The sequence below is a fragment of the Rhopalosiphum padi genome, chromosome 1 (assembly GCF_020882245.1).
Source record: "Rhopalosiphum padi isolate XX-2018 chromosome 1, ASM2088224v1, whole genome shotgun sequence".
NCBI classification, from domain to species: Eukaryota; Metazoa; Arthropoda; class Insecta; order Hemiptera; family Aphididae; genus Rhopalosiphum; species Rhopalosiphum padi.
The window spans coordinates 17,040,486-17,067,036 of NC_083597.1; the positions used below are offsets into that span (position 1 = coordinate 17,040,486).

General features: G+C 25.4%; 1 protein-coding gene across 3 annotated transcripts; it reads right to left on the bottom strand.

Annotated features, from left to right (window-relative positions):
* Positions 1–793: 793 nt before the first annotated feature.
* Positions 794–25,934, bottom strand: LOC132924906 (unconventional myosin-Va). 3 transcript variants are annotated; one of them, XM_060989355.1, is made up of 34 exons: positions 25,692–25,934; positions 22,912–22,958; positions 12,392–12,668; positions 12,176–12,320; positions 11,958–12,114; positions 11,683–11,902; positions 11,382–11,602; positions 11,178–11,309; positions 10,501–10,602; positions 10,306–10,425; positions 10,098–10,238; positions 9,946–10,030; positions 9,770–9,867; positions 9,467–9,691; positions 9,195–9,391; positions 9,020–9,131; positions 8,743–8,954; positions 8,508–8,682; positions 8,209–8,430; positions 7,437–7,755; positions 7,016–7,245; positions 5,358–5,486; positions 5,173–5,284; positions 4,692–4,875; positions 4,403–4,595; positions 4,168–4,264; positions 3,947–4,102; positions 3,785–3,885; positions 3,453–3,695; positions 3,099–3,338; positions 2,895–3,029; positions 2,705–2,827; positions 2,248–2,364; positions 794–1,972 (listed from the first exon to the last, which is right to left on the bottom strand). In XM_060989355.1, the coding sequence occupies exons 2-34, from the start codon at positions 22,945–22,947 to the stop codon at positions 1,847–1,849; spliced, it is 5,382 nt and encodes a 1,793-aa protein (XP_060845338.1). In that variant the 5' UTR covers positions 22,948–22,958; positions 25,692–25,934; the 3' UTR covers positions 794–1,846. The 3 variants fall into 3 exon arrangements, with proteins under 3 accessions (XP_060845338.1, XP_060845343.1, XP_060845332.1); XM_060989360.1 differs by lacking the exon at positions 25,692–25,934 and adding an exon at positions 25,279–25,300; XM_060989349.1 differs by lacking the exons at positions 22,912–22,958; positions 25,692–25,934 and adding an exon at positions 18,504–19,604.
* Positions 25,935–26,551: the final 617 nt, after the last annotated feature.

Here is a 26,551-nt window from a genome sequence, read left to right on the forward strand (position 1 = left end):
ATAATCATTATTTTTATACACACAGTGTGATCACTTGGCATATTTACCAACCTTTTTTCTTCAATAATACAGTTATTAATAATCTGGTTTTTGGAATTTATAAATACACCTAAGACCTATGATAAATAGTGTTATGTATATAGTATATACATTATACACACATAGATTTTTTTATGCCCCACAATTTATTCAGACTTGAACAAACAATATGAATGTGTTAGTACAATATTTAAATAAATATTTCTTTGTTTTTGAGTTCAAATATTTAACAATCAATGAGTACTTACTACTTACCAACTTATTTACTAAATTCTGTAAAATGAAGTGTCCATTCTAAACTTACACCTGTAAAAAAAAACAAGCACCGCCTACCTAGTTATTTTTAGCTATCTTACTTATAGTGATTAATAAATAATAACATATTATATGTATGGGTAAATTTATGTTCGTATAAGACTGCATATAGCCCATGAGGGATTTGTTTGTTAAAACTTACATATTATGTAACCGTTTTTCTATTATGTTATGACTGGAAATATAACAAACCCAGGCAAGCTTTCAACATATTATGGTATTAAAAGTTATACACTTAAATTAAAAATGTATTGCTTTACCTAAATTTGTTTGTTAGTTTGGAAGTGTATTTAACTTTCTTAAATATTTTGATATGTCACCATACAGTTTTCTGTTATGTGCAAAAAAAAATTGGTAAGTATCTAACATTATTTTAAAATAGCCAGAATTTAAAAAACATCATCAAACTAAAAGTTATATACATAAAAAAAAATATGAGTTTATAACCATAATAACATGTTATTTATTATTAAAATAGTAAAATATTATACATTTTGAATATTCTGTTTTATAAAGAAAATTTAAAATAAAAAAAATATATAATAAGATTTTAAAATTATTTTGATTTGTCCAAATGTTAAATATTTGACCTGAATAACAGTAAAATTAAACTTAACTTAATAGGTAACAATACAATACAATATTCACAATTTAACAATATTATTATTAATTACAAAAACGCAATAGCAGCTACACTAAGTACATTTATTGACTATTACATTTCACTTAAATCATAAACATAAATTAAAATAAATCTTTAAAAATGGTTTATTTAAAAAAATATATGGCACTAAAGTCATCAGCTTTAGGATTATTTTATAAAATTAGATAATCTATGTAATAACTATTTAATATGCAAATATTACAAAATAAAAATATAAATTTTAAGCTTGTGTGTCATCTTGTGACAATATATGTAATTTATTACATATGTATTTCTTTATACATTTTACCAAGCAATTTTTTTCAAAAGCTTAGAATTTATAACAGAATTATTCATTCTAAATAGGAAGACTATTTAGAAAAATTTATTGTATAAAATAAACATATATAAATTCAATCTTATGTCATTTCATTATTAAAACATATTTTGGAAGTAAACTATATAAACAGATTAAAATAAAACTATCTTGGGCATACTTTTAACAATTATATATTTAACAAATTAATAGAATTTTAAACAATAATAATTATTACAACATAATATTAATTTTTATACAAAAGATACCTAAATTCTAGTTATTAAACAAATTCATTACCACAGATAGATTTTTTGTTCGAGTTAACAAATTACAATAGATTAAGATTTAAGATTAAGAAATATAATAAAATGGGTTTTGATTTTTCACAGCCTTATTTTTTAAAATCCAAAAATCAAAATAATATATTTATATCATTAAATATACACATATGTTCAAATATAATATATAATGTATGACATAAATAAATATTATTTAATAAATTATCTTAAAGACGAAAATGTAAGTTTTAATTAAATCTTTTTTAGCATAGTTAAATTAAGACTTTCTGGTAATTCTATATCTTCTAGTCTTATATTGGATGGATGAAATGGAAATGTGATTGGGTAAACATACTTGGTATCCATTAATAATTTTTCCTAAAAATATAAAGATTAATTAGGAAGTGAGCTATTTCTAAGACTACGTGGTTGGGTTTGATTGTAACTTTTTAAATTAATGAAGTTATTATAAATTATTTACACAGGTTAATTTACAAATTGTTAGAGAAAATATTTTAATCTTATTACAACCTAACCTTAACTTATTTACAAGCTAATAAGTTTTTTATCACTTAAAAATGTATATTATTTTAAATTGGAAAAAGGGGAAATATATTATGTCTTCTAAGCATTAAATCAAGTATTAAAATTACCTTATCTTGGCATTCTGGCCGTTCTTCCAACTTATCCTTAACTTTTCTAATGAAATCCATGGATATGCGTTCTTCACAATCATCAGTAGGTTTAAATGACGTCAGAAGTTTAATAATCTAAAAAATTAAAATAATTTAGATTTATATCAAACATTTATTATATTTTAGAAATGTTAACTAATTTTGAAGATATATAAAAAAGTAAGAATATTTACGACTTAATAAGTATATTGAATTTAAGATATTTTTAATATTCATATTTGTTATTAGTTTTAAAAATATTGACTATATTTTAATTTATTTTTTTTATTGTAATTCCTAATTAATTATTTTACTTACAAACTTTATAGTATATAGAAATTAAATAAACATGATAATAGATTATATTCAATTATTTAAATTATTCAACAGATAATACAAAAATAAATAACACATTTTGAAAAAAATAAATACTTACTTGATTTGCATTCATTTTATCACACATTTCACATATACTGTTGACATCATCTTCAGTTTTTCTTGCTTGTAATAGCTGTGATGCTTGAATGATTGGCAATAATGTATTAACAATATCTTGTGGCTACACATATTAATAATTAATATTAGAATTTAGAACAAATAATTAAAGAAAAAAATAAAATATTTACATAAAGTATTTTATCTCTTATCCACTGTTCAATATGTGATAAATTGAATCGTATTTGCATGCCTTTAGACCAGTAACTCAAATCTTTACGTAATAATAGATTATTTAATGCAGTGGCACACATGAAATAGTAAAGCTAAAATAACAATTTATCAATTATTATTACTTATTATCCAAATAAATGACAAAAAGAAAAAAATGTTACTTGTTTGAATATTTGTACAATAACTTCTTGATCAATCTCATGAACCAATAATTGACTATACATCGTATTTAATTCATTTTCCAAAGTAATTGTAGTTGGACTAGAAAGTGTTGGATTTGATTTCAATGAACCTAAACTACGTCTAATATTTCTACCAATATCAATGCCAAGTGAGTCATGCTCTAATAAAGCTGGAACTATTAATGTTCTTATCCTTTCTTGCATTTTTTGTACCAGCTCCTTTTATAAAGTATTAAAGAACATTGCTTAAATATAAGTACTTAGAGTTGATAATTTTTTTTTAAAATATATCTATATTGTTTAAAAATAGAATGGGGTTTTGTATTCACTTACTTGGTAAAGTATCACAGCATGATCGCTAAATACTTGACGATAATCAGCTAAATCAAAATTTTGTAAAGCTTGAGAGTTTTGCTTGGATGTATTATCATTAGCAAAGGCTGGTTCTCCACTATATTGTTTTAGAATATGTACAAGTTTCATTGTGTTTGAAAGCCACAAAATCATGGTGTCTTGATGTTGACGTTTTTTTACTTTTTGTAAGTTCTTTGCCACATTTGTTAAAAATAATCCAATCTAATCAGTAAACAATAGTAAAATGTTAATACTCTAATCAGAAAAATAACAATTTATAAAATAAGTAGTTAACACATCAAAATACATACTCTTTTCTCTTCTTTTGTAAAATCATAGTAACGAATACACATGAACAAAATATATGCAGGTAAACCTGGCAATAATTTCAACGCTGTTTCAGGCCTCAACTCTAAATTAAATAATATAATTTAAGACATTGATCTAAGTTATTACAAATGTTGATTAATTACCAATAATTAAATTTCGAGCTACAACTGGATCATCTTCTATGGAGCATTTGAACATTCCCATAAATTCTGAACGATTTTTTTTTTTAGCTATAATTGTCCCATCATCACCAGATATAATTGTGCTGTTGGCAAAGTTTTCATTGTCTATTGCTATATCTATGTACACACGGATAAAACAAAATAAATACGTTTTTTAAAAATATAAAATGATATAAATTTACCAAAATTAATTGTTGAATTTTCTTTCCCTTCTAACAACATGTCGTTTCGTAATGCCACATATTTTCGTAAAAGCGTATCATAATTTTGTTGCAATTTCTAAATACACAAAGAAATTAAGAAATCATTAATGAAAGTAAATATAAGGCAGTTACAAGCAGAAAAAATTAATATAAAGAATTATTTTTCAATTTTTAATTTATATTTATTAATATATAATATTATGCTTGTCCTTACTAAATTATCATAATTGAGTTTATTCATATCTGATTGCAAAATAGCATCACATTGTGGATTCTTATCAAACTCAATAGCTAAAAGTTCTTGTTGTTTTTCATTTTCATCAAGTAACTTTACAAGTTGACTGGACATTTTTTCTTTTTCTTCTTTCCATTTTTCTTTCTCTGTTTGGAACTCTTCTAAAATATGTCTGTAAATTGTAATAGTATACATACAATTAAATATTTTTTTTTAAATTCCATTTTGCTATATTTTGGACAAAGAAAAAAGTTAAATTCTTCAATACCGATTAATAGCTTTTTGAGCATCCATTGCTTGATTCAATTCTCTATCTTCGGTTAATGATGAAGTTGTAGTTTTATAGTCAACAATTTTACGTAATGATTCTGCTGTACCATCAAGACGGTTTTGTAATTGAACACATTCTGATTTCTTTTTAAATAATTCATCTTGTAACACTTCTAATTGTCCTAAATAAATATAATATATATATTTTAAAAATTCAATGTTAGTAATGAACCCTAAAATGAATAATTGGTTACGAGAAAATATACAAGGTCTTCGTTTATTAATTATGCATTTATTGATTTGAAACTTTAAATGACAGGTACATCTAATTTAAATATAAATGTAAAATAATAATAACAATAAAATGAAATAAATAATAAACAATAATTCAAGTACGAAGAAAAGCTTCGACAGTCAAGGGAATAATAAATAAAATTCGATTAAATTGAATATAAATTTGAAAATTTTTCGATATTTACGAGTCAAATCATCAGCGACGATGAAATTATGGTTGTCTGATGATTCTGTTGCTTCACGGAGTGAATTTAAATTTTGCCGCAGTAAATTATTCTGTTCTTTTAACCGAGATATCTAAAATTATAATATTATCTTCATAAAATCCATTTATTAAAGTTTTTAAATATATAGTCTTACAAATACTTACATCATTATCACTAGAATTATCTCGGATTAATTTATCATTTTCTATTTTTTTTAATAACATATCTTTTTCCATCTGAATGGTTTTTAATGTTTTTTGAAGGTTCATAAAATCACCACTTTCCAAATTATTCTGTAAAATATAACATATTTTTTTTATTATTAAGTAAAAACAGTTTATATTTTAAGAGGATGCCAGCGTAGTATTAGTTATCTCTCTCTAACCCACGCGTAACATAGAAAATTTTACGTTCACAAAAATGACTATAACCATATTAATTTCTCTAATTAGAGTGAAATAACCTATTATAGAATTTAAAGCTAAAAACATTATCGAGGGCATCTCATAAGCGTTTTATTATATTTTTATTTTAAAGCAAGTTATGAGTATTTTAAAATTGTAAATTCTTTATACATCTTAAAATACTCATAACTCGCTTTAAAATAAAAATATAATAAAACGCTAATGAGATGCCCTCGATAATGTTCTTAGCTTTAAATTCTATAATAGGTCATTTCATTCTAATTTGAAAAATTTATATGATTATAGCCATTTTTTTGAAAGCAAAATTTGCTATGTTGCGCGTGGGTTAGAGAGAGATAACTAATACGATGCTGACATCCTCTTAACACCTCGAAAAAAGTTACAAAAAAAAAAAAAACTCTTATATACACAATTTCTAACAAAAACTTATTTATATAAAGAAAATGAGAAAGAGAAATACATTCCTAATTAATATTCTTGTAGTATAATAGGATTGATTATTATTGTTAGATTATCAATTAATATTTAACTATAAAGGCATTAAGTGATATATTTTTCTGCATTACAAAATATTAAAATTTTAAACACTATTTCTATGAAATTTAATTATTTAAATAAAAAATTGTACATAGAAATCAAGTAATACTTTCTTTACTAAAACTAAATGGAATCAAATTTGGTTAATGTGTTCTTGAAAAATGATGGAAGTGTAACAATACTTATTAATATAATAATATGATAGAGCTAAAGCTTCAGTCAATACACAAATCATTTTAAAATAGAGTAGCTTAAAATAACTGCATTTTTGTTTTTGGTTTGAACGTAGATAAATATATTTTTTTAATTTATAAGATACCATATACAATATGATATATCCAATAATAATATTTATTTAGTATATAATAATCGGTTTTGAGTTAGATATTCTTTTGGTAAAAATAATAATAATAATAAAAAAAAAAAAAAAATTAGGGAATTTGTTCTCTTATATTAGAAATGAAAATTTTGAGTTTAAATCAGTATAATGAATGTGGTAAATTTGAAAACAACGATAAATTGAATGCAATAATCAAAATCGTTTTAGTCAAAAACTGGTGTAAATATTCCAATCTTACCACTGATTATTGTTAGCTTTATCTCATTGTTAAGTAAATTATAGGGAATTTATTCATATAAACTTTCCCATGTATACACTTTATTAAATATTCTCTAACCTGCCCTAAAAGCATAAAATTGAAGCAAATTTTTCATTGTAAGACTAATAAATTCTTCACAACTCTAAAAAAAAACGACTAAAAAAAATTTGTTGATTTTGTATAAACGATCTAATATTTTTATACTATTAAATGATAATTACTATATAATACCTAATCTATATTCCATAAAAGTCAACTTACACTTGTAACACCTTTTGTTGTGTACCCATTTTCTTGATAAGATAAATTTGAATCAAATTTATTACGATTGAAACTATCGCCAGACGCATTAATATCTTGTTGTTCAAACATTTCTAACTTTTCTTCAATTGAACGTTTTTCTGATAGTAATTTTTGATATTTACTCTTTTCTGCTTCAATTTCATTTTGAAATTTTAAAACTTCATTGTCAAATTTAGTGTTCCAATTCTCTGAAATTAAATTTAACATTAACTTTAATGTTATTTAGGAATACAGAAAATTGATTTTAACTTGATTTGTTAATAATATTAATATATCATTACAAATAAATGATACTTCAAGAACTGGTTGCTTGTGTCTCCTTCTACCCCTTATTAAGGTACAGAACACAACAGAGTTCAAGTCTATAACTTCAACATACCTTCAATGTCTCTTAAATTTTTTTCATTTTCATGTTTTAGAAGTAACACATTAGATTCTAATGCTGCAATAATTTTTTGTGCTTCCAAAAGATCTTGTTCAGTTTTTTTACATCTATCATTATAGGATTCAAGCATGTTCTCAGTAGTTTTCTTTTCAGATTCATATTCTGTTTGTAAACTATTAAACTTAGTTTCAATTTGCTGAGCATGTTTCTTGGCAATAATTAATTCTGAAGCAATTTGTTTTTGCTCTACTAATTTTTGTTTAGTTTCCAGCAGTTCAGTCTGCAATGACTTGGTTGAAGACAATTGGTTGTTCTGAAAATAATTATTGATTTTATTATTTAAGTATTAAATAATAAAGAAGATAATTACTATTAGAACTAAAACTTAAAACTATTAGATTTAAATACCCTAAAAACTAGAAAAACGTTTTATTATACATCTATTTTTTTTATTTCGGCAGATGTGATTATTGTACACGTTGATGGACAATAGACCAATATTACTGTATCATTGTTATCAAATTTTATTCATTCTTATGAAATATAAGAAAAATAAATAAATAAATAATTAAAGTTTTGTTCTTTTAGTTTTTTGATGTATGAAACAAATAATGTGCTTGAAACATTGAGAAAAAAAATGAAATTTATATTTAAATTTGTTCCCACCAAATTAATTTCTAATTAAAAATGTTTTATTACATATTTTAATTTTAATATTTATAATAAAATCATGAAACAAACTTAATATTTGAAAATAAAAACTTACCAATTCTGTTATTTTTTGTTGCATCATATAAATTTTGTTTTCTAAACCTTTATTTAACTTAGTTACATGAGCTACTGATCGGGCTTCTTTCTTTAATGCTTTTAGGCATCTTCTTGCAAACCATCTTCTAATGCAGCATTGTACTTTAACAATTTTATTTAATGTGTCATGATAGTGACGATAACATAACCACATTCGAACTATTGATTGAATACGCACAGCCTATAATCCAATATTTAAAAAAAATATAGTAATACATAGTATAAATATAACTTGTCAATAATAAAATAATAACTAACAGCATTGTTTCGCCTTAATTCTAAAGTGAATTTTCTAGCTTTGTAGCCACGATAATATCGTTGCAAGACAAGTACAGCTGCTTGTAAATGTAAATATTTTTTACGACACAACCACATTCTTACAACTTTCTGAATTTTAGTAGCAGCTTTGGTTCTTCGTAAATATGTTGCTAACCTGAAAAATCAATTAAAATAATAATAATTGTTATGAAATAATCCAAATAAACGTTATTACCGTCTACTTAAGTAACCTCTTCCATATCGTTGTATTAATAATGCACTAGTTCGAATTTGTATGTATTTCTTTTGGCATATGTATTTTCGCCAAGTTTTTTGAATACAGATGCTACAATCTTTACGTCTATCAGCACGTTTTCTTTCCAAGTATGCAACTTGACCAGCTCTGAAGAATATTTTTGAATTACCATACTTATAGTTGTCTTCAGTCTGTAATGTTTTTAGTTTATTATAAAGTTTGAATTTTTTTTAATAGCATAATATATAGGATATACCTTAATATGTTCTTCTACAATTCGTTGGCAAGTTAATTTTGGATCGTCTCTATTAATTTTCTTTGATTTTAATAATATACGATATCTTAAGAAGAAATCTACATAGGTCCATCTAAAATATTTATAATTTAAAAATTAATTAAATAAGAACAAGTATTTGAAGAATATATTTTACCTAGAAGGAAAGCCAGCAGCACTTATACGTATTGTTTCTAACACACCACATGCTCGCAATTGATCCACAGCTCGTTGATGGTCAAATACAAATGGTAACTTGCTATCATTGGGTTTAACACACCTTATATAATGTGGGGTAGTATCATTGAGTGTAGTCATGAGAGCATTAAGTGAATCTCTAAATTGTGAACCCACCTTAAAAAAAAAATATTTTTCTTATTAAGTTTTTTTTATATCATGATTATTGATTAATATTATAATAACACATACAGTTTTCTTATTTTGCTTAGAATGTGTGGGTGAACCAATAGTCGCACAGATTGGTCTCATAGGCGTCAGCATTCGGGATTTTGAAGTTGCTCCAATTGTAGCTGATTTTGGAGTTGTGAGAGTGTTGGCTTTACGATCTGGGACACTTAGCCTACGATCAATTGAACTTTCTACCATAAATATTGTACGTAACATACTATTTTTTCCATTTCTCAGTACATTAACCTAAAATAAGTATATATAATAAAATGAAAAATCTGTGGAGGCAATAGTATTTAGAATTATTTGTTTATAAATATATACTTGATCTTCAAAAACAGTGTCTTTATTTTTGTCCAAAAACCCATCAGTAAAATATTCAACATCGCCAGCAAAATGTTTAATTGTGAAAGCACTTCCAGCTTTTAAAATTAATAATATTATTAAACATAATGTAACAATAAGTTTAAAAAAACAAACTTTATTGTATATTTACATACCAAATTTAGGTTTTGAAAATCTATCCCATTTAATACATTTGGTATATAATTTTTGTGTCCAAGAAGCATCTGATCCTTGAGGCATCTAAAATATTGACGTAGATTTTGTTAATACAATTTAATGATATGTAATAAATAAATAAATAGCTTACTCGACATTCTTCATCAAGAAGATCAAGTATACCTAACTTTGATTCAATAAGATCAATGCAAGGTTGGTTATCATAAAAGTCAATGAACTTCCATTCAATTCCTTCTTTTCCATATTCTTCTTGTTCAAGTTTGAATACATGCTAATAAGACACATAGTTTATTTGTCAAAATAACTAAAGAGAAGATTATTTTTATACTGAAACTCACTAAATTGAATTGCTGTTGAAGTTTTTCATTAGCATAATTAATACAAAATTGTTCAAAGCTGTTTAATTCGAACATTTCAAAACCATATATGTCCAAGACACCAATTATTGGACAATTAGTCTAAATACAAAATTATATAAGTATAAAACAATAATAATTGGTTGCAATAAGATTAGATATTTTCAATAAACAAACCGATGGTGAAGTTTCACACATTGTTCTATTCATAATTGATATCAACCATTGAAATAATGACGCATAAATGTGTTTGGCTAAAGCATCACGAGCTCCACTTGCCTAAAAATAATTTTTTTTACAAAAGATTTTATAACTGTTTGATTACTTATTTGATATATTCTAATCAATCATCACAATTTATAGGAATTTTTCTGAATACATTAAATATAAACAGTATTCTGATATCGTATTTAAGATATAAAATTGGTTTGGTTTAGTTGCTTTAGCTGAGCACCAACGTTATTTTGGTAATACATTTTTAAAAGACCTACTGACTGATGTTATAGATTCTCCTTCTTTATTTTCCCTAGTTATATTTAAAGTTCCACAACGATCCTTTTGATCTACTGCTATGTTTCACATACCTTTTAGTGCCACCAATTACCAGAAAAATGAACCTATAAGATGTTTGATGTCGCATTCTAACACGAACCCCACCTTTAACTTTCTAAATTTTTTTATACACACATTTAAAATGTATTTTTATTGTTTTGTATTTAATATTATCATGTAATAGTTGTAATATTTTTTCTGTATATCTCTACTTAATTTTACAAAGGGCTCATCCCATATAATTCATAATAAATAAATAAAATATTCATCTGGAATAAAAAAAAAATAATTATTATACTCACCTCATCTGCAGTCATTGGTTTTTCATAAGTTTCTTTCATGCTGACAATTCTACGAAAACATAGCCATTTTTGAAGTTCTTGTTTATTAATGTCTAGTAAAGTTGAAACTATTTCTAGACTAGGATCTTTCAGCTAAATTACGAAAGTAATCAAATTATATTATCTATTTATCACTCAAATTCAAATATAGCAAGAAAAACTAACTGATATATAACACGAATCACTATCGCCAGCATTTTTTTGAGTTCTGTCAGCTATTTCAATATTGCCTAAGTGTAAAATACTTGCTAATATCTTCCACATAAGATCTTGGTCTTCTTGAGAAAACCCTAATGTATTAAGAGCATTGACTGTTTCAAAAAAATTTTGACGGTCATTATCACTACTTGGTTGGGAAGCTAAATAAAAATATTCTTCCGAATCACCTGATAACAATAATAAAAATGAACAAATAAATAAGTATTTATTTAGAATATAATATGTTAATACTGCAATAATCATTCACCTAATTGTAAATGAGGAAATGTTTCACGAGAAGAGCATAATTGATAAAATATATGATAATTTCGTTCGTCAGCTGCTTGGTGCACAACACGGGACTTTTCAAGTAGATATGTTCGCATGCTGGCCCCTGTTATGTGATTCCGATCATTAAAATGAAGTTCAATATACTTTCCAAAACGAGATGAATTATCATTTCTAGTTGTTTTGGCATTTCCAATAGCCTAAAAAGGTATAATTCATAAATGCTTAAATCTATATTATTTAAAAAAAATTTACCTCCATAATAGGGCTAGAAGCTAAAACTTTCTTCTCAACTTGAGTTTCGGTTTCAGAGCCACTAATTGTAGCAAAATACCTCATTGCATACTTAGCAGAAACTGTTTTTCCTGCACCTGATTCACCAGATACAATGATACTCTGGTTATTGTTTTCTCTAAAAAAAGATTTATTAAAACATGCACTAGCATACCTAAATATTTAATTTACTGTCTTACATTTCCATTTTGTTAAATGCTTGTTCTGCCACAGCAAATACATGGGGATCTAAACTGCCCATTGTTTGACCTCTGTATGCCATCATTGTATCAATGCCATAGATGTCAAGATCTTTATAAGGGTTAATGGCGACTAAGACAATACCTAATACATAAAAGAAAACCAATACTTTAGAAAATGAAATATTTTAATTGTTTTAAAGCATTTTATTTTACCACAATAAGTGTAAATTGCATGACTTTGAACAAATCTACAATATAAATTGTATAGAATAGCTGGTTCATGTAGGTATGATAATGAAGTCAAATCGTTTTCCCCAAGAAGTATATCAGGATTTTGAAGAGGTGGAAGTTCTTCATCCGAAGAAATCTTAATGACTTGTTCATCTTTGGATTTAATTTTTCTTACAGTTAATTTATGTCCATCATATGCCTCTATTATCTCTGCTGTTTGCCAGACTTCTGAATGGCAAGGGATCCAGATTTTTGTCCCCTAAAACAATGAATGAAATTTATAACTTATGTTGAGATTGAATTAATTAAATTAAAATTTTTGAGGTACGAAAATATTTCTATACTTTTCTATGTTAATTTTACAATTTAGATATGTTCACTTGCTTTGCTATAACCAATTAACCATTATGAAAATGAAACATCAATTTATTTGAGTATTAAAAATGAATATGACTGTAAATTAACAGGTAACTTATCTATGTCAAAATCTTAGTTTCATAATAATGGTGGTCCACCGGGATACTAGGAGGTTCCCGGAGGCCTGATTTATTGGGATTTGTCATTGGCCTGACGGCTATATCACATTATTTTTTTGAATAATTAGATAGTTTTTAATTTCTTTATACTAAAAAAATATATTATTAATATTAGTAAACTACTATACTACAGTATAAAAATCCCAATTCGAACACCCGTAGCCCGTAAAGTAAATTATAATATAATAAGTAATTAGTGGTAGTTTTTAGGCTACCTATTACTAATAGATAATAACTAGAATTGCTCAATTTAATATGGGTATTTTGGGATGCATAAAAGCATTATTATAATTTTGTAGTTTTGTCGGAGAATTAATCCGTTTTTTAAATAACTGGGCATTTTTAAAAATTTTGATTGCAGATGAGTATGAAATAATGAATTGGGAGATTGATATAATGATGAGGATGATTTGAAAGTTGACAGAGAAAATAAGTCAAGTACTCAAGTTATGTGTAATAGTTGTAGAAACTGTACACCGTTTTGTTATAAATTATTGATAAAATACAATTTATACAGTAACGCTTATCAAGTATTAACAGTTGCTTATAAGTATTTATTGTGTCTTCCTGTTACCTAAGTTGCTTTTGAACCAACATTTTCTACATTAAAGTACATAAAAAAAAGGTTAAGAAGTAAACTTTGTAATCAAAATGTTCAGCATTTATGTTAATGTTAGTTGAAAAATAAATTTTGATAAATATTGATAATGATCAAATAATTGATTTATTGTCATAAAAAAGTAATTTCTTTCAACATGTCTTTAAAATGTCATAACTTATTATTTATTTTTAAAATACAAAATTAATTATAAAAGCTTAATTTAATGTATATTCTTTTTGGTTTGTTTATTAACGTTTATAAAATATAATTTGTAATAAAAAATTCAAGCATATAGTGGTTAATTGAACTTTTTTTTCAATTGTTTAAAGAGAATACATAGTAATAGAGATACGTGTAACTAGGCCTTCAGGCTTCAAATTCAATTGAGATGAATAGTCTCACAAAAATATTGATACTGATTAAATGTTTATTTTTTTTATATCCTCTTTCATGTAATAATAACAAAAATATTAGATAAATAAATAATTATAAAATAAATTGGGTAGTGTTGGTGGGGAGGGGGTAGAACATAAGCTTAGCCATCCCCTACCCCCCACCACTTAAGTAACGCCTATCAGGTAAACATTGATATGTGGCCTGGGTAATACATTTTCCTGACCTGAATTTATCTCCGAGGTCGTCCCTGATGGTGGTAATTGATACTGGGACAAAATATTGCAAATATTCATTATAAACAAGGATATCGTTTTAAATTTTTTATTAGTTATTTAAAACCAACAAGTTCAGATTAATACAGCATAGGATCGTAAATAACGTAGACGAGGAGTTGGTTTAAGGATTGGCAAAATCCAAGTATACATAATATAATAGAAAATCGAAACAAAATATGTTTATATAACAAAACTAAACTTTATTATCGATACGGTGATATTATCTCTGTCAACAAAGATTATTCTCACAATACAATATACAACAATTGACCCTCAGTGCACTCATCTACAATTATTGTTATTGGACTTCAAGGACGTCTTCTTTACATAATCGATTATTTTATATTATTGTGTAATTGTATCTAATCTGTGAAGATAAATAAACGAACTATAAACAAACAATTAGGAAAATTATTCTAGTATCTAATTTTCGTCGAAATCCAACTTCAAACAATGGATACATACATGCATGTCAAGTTTTCAAAGTGTATACAAAAACGTTTTTTACATGCTATGTACTGTAATAATATAAATGGAGGAAATATTGCAGGGTAAGGGCAAACACTTTTTCAACTTTATCACGCTAGTTTCATATGATGAAAATTAAGAATAACACTATTTTATAAGTTATAATTAAAATTGGATCTATACCTTGAGGTATACAGTATACTATCAAAATCTATAAATAAATTATAGTACTAAAGTATTAAACAAAAAAAATTGTATTTTATATAAAGGAAATAATACGATGGTTTTATCACCATTATTTTATTTTAACAATTTAACAGATAATACTAGATTGATAATCAGCTAATCGACTTCTTTAGTAATAAGTTGATAATTTGTTGAGACTTATATGTAGGTAATTTCCACATTTTTATAAAAGATAAAAATAGTTATTATGATAAATTTGAATTTTGTTATACCTTATTAAGTTATGAACAATTGCTTTATATTATATTTTATTTGTACTATCGCCTTAACTACTAAAATCTGTAACTGTTATTAGAAGTTGTATCATACATACTGGTTTCTTTTTAAGTTTTAACCATTTTTTTGTAATATGTATATTATGTATTAAATGTATATTTTCAAAAACCATTTCATATAATATCTAATCCATGTAAAAAAATATAAAATAAATCGATGTAAAAGTAAAAATTACTTAGTACACACCTACGCATACATTAATTAATAGTTATATAACTATTTTTGTAGTAATTTACATCGTAATACACCAATATATTACATTAACTAATATCTACCAACACTTTTATACATTAAAATAAATATATTAATAAACATTTAATAATGAGAACAAATCAACTAGAAATTAAAAACAATTTAGAATATATTTTTTTATCGGAATGTTATTCGTAAAAAATACGTTATTGAAAATAGCAATCAAAACACACAAAAAAACTCCTGGGGGCTGGGGCTAATAACGATTGTAAAAAAAAAAAATATAAATTATTAAAAACTATTAAAAAAATATTATGTAGTAACAAAAAAGCGAACAAGTCACTGCACTAGTTATAATTTAGGTATATAGTCATAATATAACTAATATAAATAATAAATAAGTTATTATATTATGAATTATTGTATTCCTACGATATCTGCAGTGGTTGTGAATTTGTAACTATCTATATTTTCAAAATATTAATCTATTATCGTCGATCTTAAATAATATCAATATAATATTGAACAGTATTGAAAATTATTCAAAACCATTTATTTTGAATAATATTATATTTTTAAATTGTTTTCAATAACCATAAGTTTTTTTTTTCAAAAGTCATAATTTCTTTTTTATTTATACTTTTTTCAATTAGCGAATATTATGCAACAGTTTCAATAATAAGGAAGAACATTATAATATGTAAGTGTACAATTAAAAAGCATATTATTTAACAACTAACATCTAACATAATAGTTAACGAGAAAACAACATTTTTTTTATATTATGTGAACATTTACGTATAGCATCATATTGACTATTTTTACAATGAACCCTTATTATCATTATATTTAAAAATAAAAATCGTGCATAGTTTATGATTATTTAATTATAATATTAAGCTAATATAGGTAAGTAACCATAATACTACACACAGGTTACTCTTTCATTTCTCAATTTATTCATATACTCGTCTAAAAACCAGTCATTCGTAATCGCGCGGGCAGTACGACTTATTACTTATTATTGTATCTGGGTATAATGTAGGTAAGAATTAAAATTGATCAACAGATTAATGGAAAAATTAGCATTTTATGTTGAATAAATTACCACGCGGTCGTATTATTTTGAGTTTAAGCCAAATGTATGCTGTAATACGTAGTATATCAATACAACATTTTTAATATAATATATTAAAAACAAACTACAGGTTTATTGTAACTTATAACGAAAGTAAAACCTTTAACTAGTTCATGTATCTACGTAATACTTATTACAGATTGAATTGTGATGGTAAAATCATCAAAATCTCGAGCTATATGTTCATGTTTATTAAATTATAATATAATTATTGTCTGTCTTAATAATTGGATGATTAGGCGAAAAAACATATTTTTAACGAAGTGTAATAATACTGTTATATTCATAAATTATAATTCTTATTGTTTCGAAACATACTAATTTAGTGCAAGTATATAGGTAGTATAAGTATTATAGCACTCACCGCGTATTCACGAATAGTATAGTTGTTTTGTAAGTCAAACATTATATTATTATCATATTGTATGGGGAGTGAGCTATTGAAATAATTGAATGAAATGCGTCGTCTAGTCATGTTATGTTTAAATCGAAACCAGCTGACTGTAGTGTTTTTATTATACCGCAGCTAATAATATTTTCAACATGCATTGATTAATATTGATTTGTCGGACGACTAGCACACGATTATATCACAGATAGGATTTACACCAAAGCTAACATAGCCGCATAGGCGTACGCACGTGTGCAGTAGACAGTTCATGTGCTACACAACGGCCTACACTTGCAATATTTATTAAGACGATTGATCCGGATGATGGAGAATATAGTAAATACTAGATACATTCTAAAAATAACTGAAATTGTAATTACAATATTCAATGTGACTAAGAGTTTTTAAAAGAATTGAATATAATATTATGTTAGGAGGTATGTTTACAATTGAAAATGTTAAATACATTAATAATTATTATATTATTATAGCCACTATATAGTCATAGTGTATAGTGCATAACACATCTTACTATTCCTACTATGTGAATTATACAATTAATAATTTTGTCTGTTCAACAATTATTTGATTGATTGTAAAAATATGGGCTGCTGTCTGCTTTATTCTATATGTTGCATCTGCGATTAAAGTCAACGCACGCCCATAAGAGTTAGTATTACATTATTAATCGAAAAGCAAGTGAACTATAATAATGTGTGTTCTGTTAAGATCATGTGTGTTTTAAATTTTGAGAGGTTATTTCGACGTAGACACACGACTGGCGAAGATAGTTAGAAAAATAATAGCATGAATCTTAAACCTAGTAATTTTGCCATTTTTCTCACTACGTGAATAACAGGTATACTAAAAATCGGTACAGGCTTAATCATATGGTTATACACAGTGTCTAGAAAGTTTACGTGAGTTCTATTAAACTTACCATAAATAAACGAATAATTAATGAAAATTATCATAATTTAATTTATATGAAGACGTATCGTCTCACAACGATTTTTGAGAGACGCTCGAAAACAATAATTTTATTATCGTGGTTTCCTTCCTTCTTTTGATACGGTAATCAACATTTTCAAAAATTTAGATTTGATAAATATGTACCTACGCTTCGAGAATAGCAACAGTCTGAATAGGCGCGGTATCACGCCGAGAAACCGTACAAAATGCACAACATCATGGGTTTCCGTAACTCGTGAAAATAAAAATAAAAAACAAGCAATAATAAGTAATAACACTTATATCTAATAATACCTGCGAACAGACTTCGATTCTACTGACCTTGGCCCGCGCAAAGCGCTTAACATAATATTATATTTAAAACATATTATAAAACATACTCGTCCACATAGTATATTACATCGCCTATTGCCTATATTGTGACAACGATGATGTACCCTATACGGGAATGTCGTTTTAAACGTTACGCAACGACTTTATTCAATAATAAAAATAAAATACCCATTTTGGCATGACTGAAGATGTGTACCTACTATTCCCAAAAATAACGTAGGTATAAAGTATAATAATATAATACGTATTGTTTCATGTTTGTTGACTTACGAGAGTGTAACAAGCCTTGAATTCCGGTGCGGACTTCCAATATTGAAAACGGCGCACAAGTTCATCGTTCAGTGGTTTCAACGATGAGTATTTTCTCGGAGTCATCATTACGAATTAAGATACGCACGACACGCGGTCAGAAAGTTTATTTTCAGATCAATATTATAATAAATTTCACTGTCCGAGAAGAAGATTTAGTACCTACTAGATTTTTTTATTATTATCATTATACGCACGGTATAGTCCCCAACATTCAACATACTTTAGATTCGTTCAAACGGGGAAGAAAAATATCAATACAAAAAATTTAATTTAAGTTTGACTAGATGGGCACATTATTATTTACTAATATAATTACTATGTATGTAATCTACGCAAACGAAATTAAAATTAATTATTTCAACGAATTCATTCTTCAAAAAATGTGCGAACGCTGAACACACACCGCGTGACGATGGGCTTGCACAGCTTGAATATCTCTTGATATTTTCCCATAAAAATAAAATGATTGTGTTACCGAAACATTGCACGTATCGAGTTTGTTTAATTATCGATAAAAAAAAAATAATAATAATGAAGATCAACAAAATATATAGATTGTAATTAAAATAATATTATATGTACTAAAAAATATCGAACTATAGGAACAACAACAAACGTACACTATTTTCGTAATAAGTGTTCGACGATACTAGATTATATTTAGAAAATTCAATATGCATTGGGTTAACTGTGTCTAACCGACATGCAAAACACGAGTGCACTTATTCGGATTCCGTGTTTTACATAATGCTATTTTACAGTTTTTTTTTTTAACTGCAGATATATCCTCCAGGAATAAACGCTGGAAGACTATTTAAAAAATTCATCGTAATAGTTGATTTTATTACTTTAATTTCAAGTTAGGTACACGATTAATCGTTGCGCATTGTTACGTACCAGAAATGAAAAATTTGCATAGCACGTGGAAAGTTAGATCGCGTAAAATATTCATTTAATAATAATTTTTAATTAATAGGTACACTTTTATAACATGATTTTTTTTCAAATTTATAGTTTTAAAATAATGTCATAGTTGCAATTTATTACTTAAAAAATTCACTGCAAACACTAAAATTGCGGAATTGAACTAAATTAATATTGTTTTCAATTTTAAATAAAGAATTAACTATAATAAATATTTCAGATTGACTAGATTACATGACAAATGTTACGATTTTTTTTCCATTAAAAAATAACTATTAATAATATATAAAATGGATTACAAGAAAAGTTACATGGTAGTGTTTAAAATAAATATAAAAAAATAATATTGTAGAATTTAAATACACTGTAAACAAATATAACTAATTTTCTATCCAAATGTTCACTATTATTTTAAAATTAATTTCTATTACATATTGACGAACATAGCACAACTGAAAACTATATGCTCACATAATGATAACTTGCCGTTTACATTAGTAAAAAAGCATGCTTAGTTGTGTATCTCTGTGGTAGGGGAAATAGGTAAAATACAATTTTTATCCCCTCCGTCATATTTACACAAGCATCAAATGTAGTTTTTTACGATCATGAATATTATAATTTGTTTCACGGTAAAATATTGCATAAACTTCTATTAACAATATGCATAATTATTAGTTACTTAAAAGATTTCGATTAGTCGTTTATATCTATTATTATCTAATATCTACTACATCAGATAATAAAAATAAAAGATGTATTAAATATGTTAATTAATAATAAGTATACTTAATGTTATAACTTATAAATTATAATCGTATCACAATAAGTCATAGATTTCGTACCTAATACACACTATTTTAATTTACTTAATACTTTGATTAGCAATTCATTCCTCCTTTTAATTCACCTATACAGCTGAATTATATGTTAGGTACCATTTATATCTTTAAATTGGGGTAAATAATTTTTTTTATCACTGTTTATTCGGCAATTAATAAAATTTAGGTAAAACTAATGACAGGCGCGGATCCAGACTAAATTTACGGGAGAGGGGGGGGGGCAATACTATGTGCGTATCGTATTTTATCGGCTGCTAAAAACAGACATCCTAAAATTTACCTATGTGACAGAGTATACGGGGGGGGGGCATGGCCCCTCGAATCCGCGCTTGGTTAATAAGTCGTGTATTTGCAGGACATTTATTATCAACAAACACGATAATTTTTAAGGGAACCAAGAATTGACATACTATTGCTTCATTTGTGTGAACACTATTAAAAGACTAATTAAAACACAATAATATATCTTAAAATAGTTTTCAAGAAATTATAAATAAAAAATTGGTGATGATGCTTTATAGTTGCTTTAAGTCAGTGAAATTATATTTATTTAAATGATCATCAATATTATAATTTGCGTTAAAATTATTGCTAAGTATATTATATTTTATCATTTAATAATGCAAATTGATAAAATTGATCAATCAATTTTATTTTTATCTTTTAAATTATTTTACTAGTGACTAATTAATAAATTGATTATATTTAGTTTGTTATTTAAATTATAAGAACATATATTGAATTTAAAACAATATATTTTAGTTTTGTAATAAATTACAAAGAAATAATAACTATTAGGTGAAAGTTAATGAAAATTCTATTATGTGCTTTATTTTAACGAATCTTTGTTAAATACCATAGTGTACATACTTAAATCATATCCAAAATCATTCAAAATAATAGAGATGAAAACTCTCAGCAAAATAATTAAGTTAAAAAATAAATAATTTTGGATACATATTTAGCTTATATCATAGGTTAGCAGTTCCCAACCTTTTTAATTGTGCAGCCCACCAATTTTGTAAAAAATCTTTGAGGCTGTGATATATCACACCTATATATATTATACACACATATATATGTGTCAGTTATTAGAATTAGAAGAATTTAAAAGACAATTGTTTATTAAACAAAAATAATAAAATAAAATTGTGTAAAAAATTATTTATTACAAAAAACTTTATTCAACTTAATCACAAGTTAAAGGTTAAATAATTTAATGTGATTTTTGACATTGCTTGTTCCCCACGAGAGAGTCAATTTCTGGATTAAAACTGTATAGTCTTAGCCTTAAATTACACTCAATATTCAGTTTGTTCCTATATTTATTTTTTTTAATTAAATGTGTAGTACATTGTAGTTATTATTGATTTAATATTATTTTAAATGTATACGATAGTAATGTTAATATCATGACCCAGTTCCGTATAGTTCCAACATTAAAATACATAAGAATAATTATTTTTGAATGCATTTGAGTTCAAGTTTGGATAAAACTATATATTTATTGTTTTATTACATTATTCGCAGGTATAAATAAAACTTTTACTTGCAAATTATAAATTTTACTTTAAGTAATATTTTAAAAATATGCAATATTTTATGATATTTTTTGAATTTAAAGATCTATTTTATTTATGCCATGAACCTATTCACACAAATTTACCTTTTACGGTAAGGTGATATTGACTTAAAAGTTAATAATAATTATATAGATAATAATATGGTATAAAATATATTTATTATTGTTATTATAATTAATATCAATGATTTAATAAATGCAACATGTTTAGCAAAAGTTAAATAAAATATATTTAGTGATATAGTCTGACCATCTCCATTCAAAATTTTTGAGTTTTTTTTTTGTAAAAAAATATACATAATTGAATAAAAATTTAACACATCCATTATAGTGACCCACTCGACACCTATTATACAGCAGAGGTGCCCACTAACAAAATTTTTTATACATATTAATTATATATTATTCTTATGCTCAATATACATACATTATTATTCATATTTGAATATTTCATTTATTTGAAAATATTTACTAGGTGTAATATAAAATATTGATAATATTTAACAAATATTTGTAACATATTTTACTAGATTAGCATAGGTAATAATTAATAATATGATGGATACACCACATTAATAAAACACAATTTAGGTTATTAATAGTAAGGATGACTTAATATATATTTGAAACTAAGTAGTAAGTACCTATTTCAATATTTAAAATAAAGTTATATTTTTGTTACTTAGCCCAATTTATAGGAAAATAAATTTTTTTAATACTCAATATCCACACATTGATAAGTATTTTCAAAAAATGTATAAACATACCATATTTTGTACGTTTTCCTTTTAATCATACAACTTAACCAATGCATATAATTAAAACATTAACTTGATTATTTAAATGTGTGATTTTGACATAGGTATTGTTTTTAGAAAACTTTCAAGGTCTTATAAAAAATAAATTCATTAAATTAAATAGATCACAAATTCACTATACAAGTATTAGATAAGTATAGAAACCTATTTTATTAAATCTTACAAAATTTAATTTAAACATAAATAAAATATAAACTTACCAAGGCATAAAGATTTCTATGATTTTGAACATCCATGATTGATTTTTCTAAAACACACAATTAATAAATTTAATTAATAATTATTGTTATTATGTCAATTGGTAATTGGTATGTAATCTTATACAGTATACACTAATGTAATTCTACAAATGGAAATATTAATACAAAATAATTTATTATTTCAATCATACACTGATTCAGCAGAATTGAATCAATCATCCCATAATAATAAATCAGACTAGTTATAAACGTTTGCTAATTAGACATGTTAGGTACATGTATATAAAATGCACATAATAATTGGTAAAAAAACATATTATGTATTACAATGATTGAGAAATATGTTTATAATAATTCTTTTAAATTAGTATCTAAGTATGCCTGCATAATATAAAGGACATTTAATTAGTAAACGTGTAAGTACAACCAGGGCCTGATTTAATAATATTAGAGCCAAGTGCACAGTTTTTTTAGGGCCCCTCTTAAATCAAAAAAATATACATAGAAGGGGGGGAATTTTGATAATAAAAAAAATATTTATATGTTAAAAGTATTAAATACCCATCTCAAAACTCATAAAATATTTGTACATTATTAATTTTCATGTTATGTTTTCTCTTAGACCATAAGCTTATTGTACATTATTTGTATAGATTGTTTATTTCTAATAAGAAAAAAAAAAAAATGTACCTACTATAAATATAATTTAGTTACTTGGCCTAGTAAATTAAGGACAACGAAAAGATAATACTAATTAAATTACATAACAAAATTATACTTTATTAAAATATTAAAAATACTTAAGGATTTTGTTATATGAATTTAAATTAAAATAATTAATTTTCAATTTTCTATAAAATTATAAAAATGGAAAATAACTTATTAATAATAATTATTTTATATAATTAAAATGAAATAAAAAATGATCAATTTCTATTTTTAACCTTTGATGAGCAATGAAATTTAAAGTGGTCACTAGGCTTCTCTCAAGTCCACATATCCTGTTGTTTTTACTTAAGCTTTCAAAATTTACTTATTGCACAAACTAAATGTATAAATTGTAAATATTAATTATAAAAAAAAAATTCTATTTTTATAACATTTTATCATAAAAAAAATTTCTTCCTTGCTTTTTTCTCTACAAAAATTTCAATAACTAAATCAAAATTTAATGATGATGTAACATCATTTTCAATAGTTAACAAAGACAAACCGTCCAAACATTCTTGTGTCATACAAGACCTATGACGTGTTTTAATTTGTTTTAACGCAGAAAAAGACAGTTGGTATTACATTTTACAAAATACATTTTGGTGGAATTAATTTAAAACAACAATTTTCCTTTGGGCCCTCAGAAATTGGGGGCCAAGCGCAAGTGCTCCATCTGCACTTGCGTAAATCAGGGTCTGAGTACAACATGTCTTTAAACCATATTTATTTTCTAACCCATGATTTACAATATTTCCAAACCAAACCATACAGGCATTTACAATTTATTAATACCTAACATATTTTCCAAGTATTATTTTACTAATGAACTATTTTTGACCAATTTATTTAAATTAATTATTTATAACATAATGTGTATACTTATTATACTATAGTATAATTTATAACACTTATTATATAATAATAATCATGTACATAGTACTTAATGACTTATATAGAAAATATATTTTATATAATTTGTATAGGTTTCTTATTATATAATAACCTATCTATTGTTGGAAGTTGGAATAACATATTTAAACTGAATAGGTAGACAATTTATGAGTAAAGAGCACGATTTTAATTATCTAGTACCTAGTAAAAATTATATCATTACTAAATTGTAATACCTTATTTTAAAATGGGAGTATAAATATAAACAATGACACAATTGATAATTCCTGACCTTATACTTTTTACCTATTTCATAGTGTTCAATGTTCATGAACTGTGATAATCAAAAAAAATACATATTTTGTTTATAATTATATTATTTAAAAACATGAAATATCTATATTCAAGTTATTTAACAATTTGGCATTAAGCCAATCATAATAAAAAAAAAACCAGTAGGTAATATAACTGTTAAATCTCAAATTTAAATTATTTATTATTGTTTACAATTAAAACTTAACTAACCAAAATTCTTTATCATGTTAACAACATTTTAAAATGTATTCATTGTTAATCATTCAAATTACACATGTTTTAAGGATTGCAAATTTAATAATATAATAGGTCAATTATAAATCAACTGAAGTTTTAAATAGAGATAAAGAGAGTGGAATAATACTAATATTTTAATTGGTACTTAAGTATATTGTTCATGTCTAGGTACTTTACTTATTAGAACTATTTTGAAACTTATTTACTATGTACCTATTTATAAGGAAAAAAACTGGTTTCAAGATCGTCTGAGAACCAAATAGTATTGAAATATTGATTTCGATAGAGTAAAAACCGGTCGTTAAAAAGTTTAAAAATAAACGTGATAATGAAATTGTCAATTATTATTTAAATACACAGCACAAATCAACATTAATTTATTGGTTGTTTATGAACATTCATCCGTGATTATTATATGACGAACTGGACGATAATAAAAAAAACAACAAACAATAAGAAAATATTATCGACTCATTTTAGACAAGAAGTAGTCGTCCACGCGGAAGACATCCATCGAAGATGAGTGGGGGAAAGAAAACAAAACGATAAAAAAAAAAATACTTAAACCCAACTATAAACAGCAATATATTATTTAGTAGAATTTTAACAGATTAAAGCAGGCTTACCTTATTTGCGAGATGTCCTCGTCTTGAATTCGTCTATAGAAATTGGATAACTGATAATTGTGCCATCGAATGATGGACACGAGTCAAAAATTTCGTAACGAGTTTTACGACCGGATACAGCTTTCGACGCACAAGGCAAAAACACGAACGGTCAAAACGATATCAGAACGCGTTCGACGTCTCGCTAACGAACTAACATACATACAGCCGGCGCGCAAATGAAAATAATAAATAAAAATAATATATGAAAAAAACCTTATCACAATCACTGTAGAATCAGATGTTGTGTACACTGAGTAACCGATCGATAAACGAACAATAGGATGTTAGCTACGGATTTACGGGAACAGACTTGTTGAACACGTCTTGAACCAGTCGGCAGTCGGCACTTCGGCAAGTCGCCGCCGGTTTGGTGGTACTCGACACTCGATAGTACCATTACTACTATTAGTAGGTACCACCGTCACCGTTCACTCTCCAACGAGGTATAGTCGTGACTCCGCGATTATTGTGTTATGTACTATAAAAAAAATAATAATTATATTGCATAGCCGCATAGCCATGTGTTTTACACTTTTACGATTGCCACGATGATTATAAATTATGAATTATTATGATGAACATAGTATTAATATGATAATAGGTAATAAAATTATCGTTTAGAATTTAAACTAGCAACTTGTGTGAATAGATTAATTTGCGTCGGCATGATCATCAAACTCCAGCGAGTACCTATCTGATTATTTCTGTTATTACTACTACTTATTTTTGTCTTGGTATCTATCGCAAACTGAGATGGGAACCGTGTTAGCATTACTTCCCCCCCCCTCAAATTACTAGGACTTACACTGTGTATTATG